Raw genomic sequence first — 9,368 nt, forward strand, 5'->3', positions numbered from 1 at the left:
CAACTGCTGCCACAAGACGAGCAGCCGCTCTATATTCTCCAACTTCTTTGCATTTTGTCATGTAGAGAGCTAGGAGTTTGCCAGAGTATGGGTGACCTTCAGCTGCGATATTCACTTGATCAAACGTTAGACCGATTTCGAGCCCTAATTCCAGATACCGAGATGCCGCGTTATCATTCACAACACGAAATAACTCAGCAGGCGTAAAGCGAGCTATACCAACTAAACATCATAAAGCAAATAAATACAAGAATTACTATGCGTATTCACGTCATCCACCTTTCCGAGGCTTTTGAGTTTGCATGCGCTTATCTAGTTTTCCTTGCAGTAAAAGGAATAAATCATGAGTGTGTAGAGAACGAAAAAGTTTATCCAACGTAGCTTTGTCCTCTTGCATGTCGATCCATAACTTAATGATAGTAAAGACTGGTTCTCTTGATTGGAAAATGCTCCTAAATTCCTTCTCTATTGATTCGTCGCTCAGAAGAGATTTGGCAAAAAGATGTGCGAGACCGATATCGGTAACAAGATGACTGACATCCCTTATGACATCGACAGGAATGGCCGACCATCCAAGCCACAATCCTCCTAATTTATCACTGTTTCTTGTTCTACGTACAACAAACAATGCAATCTTGGCAAGAAATCAAAAGAATACAAATAGACGTGTTCACAATAGCACAACCTCAATAAAAAATTAACACAAAATTCAACATACATACAGACTAAACAAAAATGATGCTCACAGACACATAAGAGCAAAGAGCTGGACACATTGACTGGCACGTGAGATTACCAACATCTGATAGCTATTGCGTACCACTTGAAGGCATGCCGCACGCTAATTAAGAAGGAGCTCATACGCTGCATTTCAATTGTCCGACTGCTGTTCCTCAGCCCCTTAGTCCGTCCGTCCCTCCACAGAAGCACTACGGTGTAATGCATGCACATGCACGCCTAGGATGACTGACGTTACTTGCAGGCGTCGAAAAGGCGTGCACTTCGATTGGTACACATTTTCCGTATCCACAAGAGAATCATACGAACGAATAAACTGCAAGCCAGTTCAAGGACACACACACACACACACACACACACACACACACACACACACACACACACACACACAGACACAAACGCACGCACGCACGCACACATACACATGCACACTTCTTCTTCTCTTCTTTTTTGCTACTCAATATAATGAGTTCACGAATTCCATTCAGCAGTTGTTTACAATTTGTCTTTGATGACCACAATCATGTCCAAAGAGTCCAATTCTGGAACAACATACTCAATGACAGATATTTAAACGTTTTTTGTACCAGTAGTCCAGTTTTGTGGTCTATAATTGTGCAGAATTAGTCTCTTTTCTTCAATTTTGTCAATTCTTCCTTCCTCGTGATCTAAACATAATCTCATATTTTTCTTCTACATTGAACGGTCACATGCTATCATATCTCAATTTTTGTGATCAATATCGACATTCAGTAGATTGTGTCTTAAAGTGTCTTTGAACCTCAACTATTGACCACCAGCTTGTCTTGGTGCATCTAACAACTGACCGTATAGCACTTGTTTTGGCAAACGTCTGTCGTCCATTCTTGCGACATGAACTAACCACTTTAGTTGCTGTTGAGTCAACATGTATTCAATTCTTGTTATTTCAGCTCTTGCACAACTTCTATGTTTGTCACTCTTTCCGACCAATGAATTTTCATTATTCGACGGAGACAGCGAAGTTTGAAATTTTACTAGATCCTAAATATTTCTTCTATATATCGCCCACGTTTGTCATCCATACGGAAGACTTGCAAGAACGACTACTTTGTAAACTTTGATTTTAGTCTTGTTTCTTATTCCTTGTTGACTCCATAATCTTGATTGAAGTGCGCCATACGCTCTATTTGCTTTTGCAGACGTGCAGCAATGTCCTTATCACCACAACAATCCTCTGAAAGAACCCTGCCAAGGTAGGAGAAAGAGGACACCCTCTTTAGTGCTTCACCATTCACATAAATGTCCTTGCCAAAATTTACTGTACCAGGGATAGGCTGAAACACGCATTCCCGTTTTCTTGACATCTTTTTGCAATCCATAACTGATAGTTGCTTTTGCAAATGAGTTTACAATTTTTTGCATGTCATCTGCAGAATGTGCTACTAGAGCACAGTCATCTGCAAAAGGCAGATCTCTTAATTTTGTGGTTACAGTTTTACATTTTGTCATAAATCTGCAAAGCTTGAATAAACGGCTATACATACGATATTGAATTGAGAATCCTCTATTTTCAGCTTGACCATTAATTTCATTTAGCATTGCAGCAAGAAACAGAGCAAACAGAGTGGGCGCTAATACACAGCCCTGCTTTACTCCTGTTTGCACAACAAAGCTTTCTGAATTTTTGCCTTTAGATACGACTTGTGCATTCATTCCTTCATGTTGATGTCTCATTAAGTTTAAAAATTTGGGTGGGCAGCCCAATTTTGTTAAGATTTTCCATATTGCCTCTCTATTACCTGAATCCAAAGCTATTTCAAATCTATAAAGACCATGTGCAATGGTTTACGTTGCTCCTTGCCTTTTTCTTGTAACTCTCAGGGTAAATACCATGTCCGTAGTGCTTTTTCCTTTGTGGAAGTCATATTGAGACTCAGAAAGAGTTTCTTCTGCTATTGACTCTACTGGTGTATTCAAGAGAATTCTTGATAAGAGTTTACAAGCAGTGGAGATTAATGAGATTCCACGCCAGTTTTCACAGCCACCTTTTGTCACCCTTTCTCTTGTAGATTGTGATTATTTGGACATGTTTCAGGTCCTTTGGTACAATTGCTGTATCCCTGATGTGTAAGATAACCTTGACAATTCCTTTGTAAAAGTATCATCTCCTCTTGATAAAACTCATCTGCAAGACCATCAAGACCAACAGATTTTCCAAGTTTTAGAGATTTGATTGCAGACTATTTTTTTCAGATGTTCGTACTTTATACAAGTCTTTATAAAGTGATTGCTGTGACATCATCTCAAGAATCGATGTACTAAGCATAGTATTTCTGTTGGGTAGGGAGCAAAATTGATGCTTCCAGTGAGCAAGAATTTCTGATTTTCTGTTAGTAACTGAACATCCTCATTGCGAAGTGTTGCAGAACTCGTATGACTTGGACTAATAACCTTTTTTAGTTCACAATAAAACCTTTTGTCTTTTATATCTGCGAAATGTTGCAAATGATTCGTTTGATCTTCCTACCACTGATCTCGTAGATGTCGTAATTTGCGCTGAGTTATCCTTTTCAGTTCTTGAAAGGTCTTGTTGAGTGTGAAACATTGTGCATTTACTGTAATTCTTCATAAGCATTATGTTCTTTCATAGCAAATCTTGTAGTTCATCACTGTTGCTGTCAAACCAGTCTGTTCCCTTATTCTTTTATACCATATTATTTCTTTGCTGCTTTTATTGTTGCCATCTTGAGTTTATGCCATGTACCCTTCGGTTCATCAGAAGCTCTTAATTGCATAATGAGGTGATTTTTAAAACCATCAACAACACTCGGATCATTCAATCGATCTACGTAAAAATTTTCACTACAATAGTAGTGAAATGTCGTTTGCTTATAAGTTTAAATTTAATTATTGACCACACTAATCGATGGTCTGTCCAACATGCAGCACTTCTAAGTACACGAGTCAACTGGATATCTTGCACATCTCTTCTCCTAGTGATGACGTGATCAAGTTGATGCCAGCAACGTGACCGTGGGTGTTTCCAAGTTGTTTTTAGTTTATCCGGCAAATAACATCTAGTATCAGTAATGCTCAGTTGATGAGTAGAACAGAGTTCTAACAATAGACGACCATTTCATTTTCATTGCCAATTCCGTGACGCCCAATGATCCCAAGCCAAGACTTACAGTCACGACCAACTCTTGCATTAAAGTAACCCATAATAATGCATTCGTCATTCGCTAGAATTTCACAAGCAGATCATGAAGCTGGTCATAGACCTAATAGACTGATTATAGATTGATCATGGACCTAACATATTGCAACAATTGTGTTTCTTGATAACCACAAAACCATGAGATAACGACTTGTCGGACTTCTTGAAGTAATAAGTGTCACAAAAGCGGTTGCCGCAAATTGACTGCGACATTCTGAACGAAAGAATTAGACGTACGAAGAGATTAGAGTGATTGTACGATTGTTCATCATGTACACGCACTTCACGGAAAAACACGTTCCTACTGATTGACTGATAATAGCAACAACCGGTAGACATTTAGTTTCGTAGGTTTGAAGGGTAACATTCCCTTTGTGCCCGGTACCTCCACTTGAAACCGACCGTTAGAGAGAAATTTTTGAAACTTTCGATTTCAAGTTGACCTGGTACGTTTGAGCTGTAGCTTTTCACTCCCGATTGGTTTGCTAGGTAGGCTGTCTTTGTTGATGGCAAGCAACCACGGAGTTCAGCGAACTCCAGGTGCCGCAATTACACATCCTGGAAAACATCATACACACAAATAATGGAAAACGGACATGCCCTTCACTAAAATAGCACTCCCTAGGTGGAGCCTCCGACGATACTTGGAGTTTCAGGCAGCGCTGACATAGCCTCGTCCCCAGATTCACGTGAGCCTGGCAGTGTCTGGTTCCCGTATAACACTTTCAGCCTTCCGTGAGTCTGGACTCACGGCGCCTACTTTCACACACTTACTTCACTAAGGTTGTGTCTCCACTTGTTGCCCTTTAAACATGTTTAACATTAAACATGTTTAAACTCTAAACATGTTTAGTAGACAGCGTCTCCACTTGTCCATTTATTCCGAGCTATTAAAAGAATTATCCGGGACTTTGTTGTACCGCGCGAATTCGTTTCTTGTGCACCAGACAGTCGGAGATCGTCTTCTTGTCGTCTGAAGAACAATCACAGACACAAGTCTCTGTCTTCGCCAAAATGGCTCTCTCCTGACACTCTGCATCAGTCTAAGCACTCTCTGACATTGCCTAGTTTTGTCTTCTTCCAATAGTCTCCAAAGAAAGAGAAAGAACAGCGCGAAAGAACTAACATCCACCGTTTTGGAACGCGCGTTTATATCACGTGACTGTTAAACCTAAACCACTTTCGTTAAACTACCTCTGAAACATGTTTAGCAAAAGCTGTTTAGGTTTAGAGTTAAACAGGTTTAACGCCAGTGGAGACGCATTATTCTTAAACATGTTTAGACTTAAACAGGTTGTAAACATGTTTAAGCCCTAGTGGAGACGCGCCCTAAGTGTCACCCCATGTCACAGTCTTGGCACCCCACGTGACTGAATACTACCTAAGTCATTCATAAACTCTATTAGCTTATACCTATCTAATGTGTGACCCAGCAGATTGTGTATCACGCCCAAGCCTCCAAAACAGCGCACGGTGGCTCTCCATGGTGTGTGATTCATCAAGTTCACACTCTCCAAATTCTCAAGCATGGGGACAGGTGAGTGTATTCCTACGCTACTGTCCTACTCGTGTAGACTGACGAGCCTGCCAAGTTTAGTTACAGCGATCCGGACTTTGCGTGTAGTTCACTCGTTGTTTCATCGCACATACGCTATCTGCACGGCCCTTACTAGCGCGCAGACTCTATTGTAAAGGCCAGTAGGCCGCGCAATGGCAACGAGAATCGTCGACACATTGACGTGGAATTGCAATCCGTTCTTCGTGTTTTCAATTATGATGACTTTCGGCAGGGTAGACTTGAAGTCTCCATCTTTGTCCGCACAAACAACTAGTGAAATTCACGCGAATTCCGGATCGCTGTAACTAGACTTGCCAGGCTCGCCAGTCTACACGACTAGGACAATAACGTAGGAATACACTCACCTTTCCACATGCTGAAGTCCTCTTGAGATTTGGAGAGTGTGAACGTGGTGAATCGCTCACCGTGGAGAGTCGCCATGCGCTGTTTGGAGGCTTGAGCGTGATACACAATCCGCTGGGTCACACATTAGATAGACATAAGCTAATTGAGTTTGTGACCTAGATAGTATTTGGTCATGTCAGGTGCCAAGACTGTGACGTGGGGTGACACTTAGTGAAGTAAGTGCGTGAAAGTAGGCGCCGTGAATCCAGACTCACGGGAGGCTGAAAGTGTTATACGGGAACCGGACACTGCCAGGCTAACAGGAGTCTGGGGACGAGGCTATGCTGATGTACCTCTAAGTTCTTAGACAGTACACGTCTGCTGCATTATGTTTTGCCTAACCAGCGGTCTTCTCCACCTCCAGATATTTAATGAGCAAGTACTTATTTTTACCTTTGAGTCAAGAGAGGCACATATGACCTAAAAATCACGGATGTCTCCATTCTCCAAAATCACTCTGAAACCATTTGAGCTACTACACACACACACACACACACACACACACACACACACACACACACACACACACACACACACACACACACATACACACACACACACACACTCGTACACACACACACACACACACACACACACACACACACACACACACACACACACACACACACACACACACACACTAATGGACACAAAGATGAGCGTCGACCATAAACGTGAGTTATGAAGATAGCTCAACCTGTCACTAAAGGCAGTGGCTCCTTTTGCTACGTGGAGGCTTATGGCCTGCGCTAACAGACTACCTGGAGCTTGGCCAGACTCATCTAAGGATACTAACTATGGCACAGCTCTGGGACTGGACACAAAGGCCCACAAGTGCCTGTCTGCTGTCAGAGCTGTATGATGTTACTTCCCAAGCCAGCAGTATTGTCCATCCCAGTCCATTTATACTCCTGAATTGAGAAAGGCATGAAAGTGTGAGTTCCTTGTCTAAGGGACTTCCGTGTGTGCCCATCCCGTGCTTAACTTAATTAAACCTGCAACAATAAGGTCCCGGATGTTTCAATTTTTCAAATGCAACTATCTAACCAATTCAGCTATAGACGTAGCACACACGCGCGCGCACACACACAACTCTAAAAGTGAATAAATGTTAAGCCTTCAACGTCATTCGAAGTCGACCATAAGAATCAGTTCTGGACCAGCGCTAAAATCCACCCGGAGCTTGGCTGGAGTCATGCAGGTGCACTGATTATGGCAGAGCTCTGGGACCAGATACCAAGGCCCACAAGTACCCGTCTACTGCATGATGTTACTTGCATGATTTTACTGCCAAGCCAGCGGTCATGTCCACAGCAGTCAATGAAAAGGTACTCATATATACTCCTGAGTAGAGACGAGTATTGTGTGTAAGGTTCTTGCTTAATAAAGAAAATTATGTCATAGCTCGCCATCACAGTCCTGGATGTTCTCTTTCTCCAAATGGACTCTACAACCAGTTGAGCTACAGCATCACACACACACACACACACACACACACACACACACACACACACACACACACGCACACGCACACGCACACGCACACGCACACGCACACACATACACACACACACAGACACACAAACACAGACAAATGGACAAATGGATTTGGCATTCGCGAAGGTCTAAAGATGGCAACCTTGCCAAAATGTAGGACCCAGCGCAACTCGAAGATTTAGGCCGCGCTGATGAACTTCTTGATGCGTTGCCAAAGCATAGAAGACGCTGACTTTGGCGCAGCCACGACATTGGGCCTCAAGACCACACGTGCCCGTATATACTCAGTGATTTTCTTCGAAGCAGCGGTGTAGTGAAAGACCAGGTACTTATTATACTCCTTAGTCAAGAGAGGCAATTGTGTGTAAATTTGCTGCCCAAGGAAATGATGTCTGTACTCGTCCGCAAACCTACGACCTCAACGTCCCGAATGTTTCCATGCTCCTAATGAAACTCTCTAACCAACTGAGCTACCGACGTCACATACACACAGGCAAAAACACGGTCACACAGACGCAGACACCGTCACACAGACACAGACACAGACACAGACACAGACACAGACACACACACACACACACACACACACACACACACACACACACACACACACACACACAGACAAGAACACATCTGCCCACACTATTGACAAAGAGTGTATACAGCAGTCAGTATAACTTACACTTCTTTAGCATACTGTGAAATATCATCATCATCATCAACATCCAGTACTGTGTCAAGTGCAGGCCTATCACCTAAATACAAACTGTCAATAAATTTGTCAATTTGATTGACCCTAAATTGATTAACCTGTTGCTATTTCAGTAGTACGAGGTACTTTAGTCAACGGATGAGCCACAATCAAAGTGAGAGGATCACAAGGGTCATCAAATTTTTCTTGCTTGTCATGCACAAATGAAGCCTCAACTGTAAACTGTAGAGTGTCAGAGCTTCTCTTTCTATCTTGTAATGTGAACTCGTAATAGCATGCAGCATCCTTTCGACTATTCCAAATGCGTCTAGTTGGAATGTGAATGACTGCTTTTCCCAAACCCATTTGCCATGGGTCACAACATTCAATTGACATGCGCACTTTACCTTCCAAACTAATGCGATCCTTGATAGGAACTGTTAGCTCTTCATAAGACTTTGATTTCATATTTTCAGCTATTTCATTGTAGGTGGACATTGCGCCATGGATGACGAGTGCGGCAATCTTCCAATTGTGTAGCTGCAGCTGTTGGCCAAATAGAGCATAGCGTACGTCTCGCATAGATTGGATGCCAAGTGCCTTGCCAAGCCATACCATGTAACCGACATCATTGACATACAGTGTTTGAGTGTTTGAATCATAACGAATGGATGGTGAGTGTGTCTCCACTACTTCTGTGTCGGTGTTGAGTTGCAGCACAGTGTGCCATTCAGAAGGCTTGCCTTCAGTTGACGACTCGCTCATCTTCAGCTCCAACAGCCATGCGTTTTCGTGCTCCTTTGGTTTCAGTGCTACCTCGGGTCGAAGAGAAAGCTGCACGGGTTTGTTAAACTTATGAGAAGATTGTGATGTGGAGATGTGAACCACAGGGCTGACCACCACCTCTTCTTTATTGACCGGTGGCATCACTTGTTCATCCAGATATGTGGCAACAGAGAATGTGGTAGGAAGAGAAACTGCACCGTCAGGTACCAATACTGACACACTACCTGATTGCAATAGTCCTCCTTCAGTCCCAATGTTTTCTGCAACTACTGTCACTGGTTCAGCAACTTTCTCTGGTGCTGTGGGTGTTGTTTCCGTTATCTTCCCTATATTTGATTGAGTAACTGGTGCTACAACAAATAGACGTAAAGAGTTTAACAAATGACAGCAATATACAGTCAAATATCAACACAAACATGACATGCAGCCACGTTACAATCTTGACATGCTTAAATAACAAAAACGTATGTAAAATGTTAATATTTTTAATTAAA

General features: G+C 42.4%; 1 protein-coding gene and 1 long non-coding RNA gene across 2 annotated transcripts in view; both read right to left on the bottom strand.

Moving 5' to 3' along the window:
• Nucleotides 1-35: 35 nt before the first annotated feature.
• LOC134176171 (uncharacterized) lies at nucleotides 36-1,767 on the bottom strand. The gene is made up of 3 exons (XR_009969260.1): nucleotides 1,171-1,767; nucleotides 280-611; nucleotides 36-222 (listed from the first exon to the last, which is right to left on the bottom strand). It is a non-coding gene; the product is annotated as an uncharacterized LOC134176171 (long non-coding RNA).
• A 1,004-nt stretch (nucleotides 1,768-2,771) lies between these two features.
• The window catches only part of LOC134176446 (uncharacterized), an 18,482-nt gene continuing 11,885 nt past the window's right edge, over nucleotides 2,772-9,368 (bottom strand). The window contains exons 3-6 of the mRNA XM_062643117.1: nucleotides 8,208-9,224; nucleotides 8,080-8,152; nucleotides 5,861-5,972; nucleotides 2,772-2,960 (exon numbers count right to left, since the gene is read on the bottom strand). Coding sequence (XP_062499101.1) covers nucleotides 2,772-2,960; nucleotides 5,861-5,972; nucleotides 8,080-8,152; nucleotides 8,208-9,224 — 1,391 coding nt within the window. The remainder of the gene's footprint in view (nucleotides 2,961-5,860; nucleotides 5,973-8,079; nucleotides 8,153-8,207; nucleotides 9,225-9,368) is intronic.

Source organism: Corticium candelabrum, chromosome 2, assembly GCF_963422355.1.
Source record: "Corticium candelabrum chromosome 2, ooCorCand1.1, whole genome shotgun sequence".
Lineage (NCBI taxonomy): Eukaryota > Metazoa > Porifera > Homoscleromorpha > Homosclerophorida > Plakinidae > Corticium > Corticium candelabrum.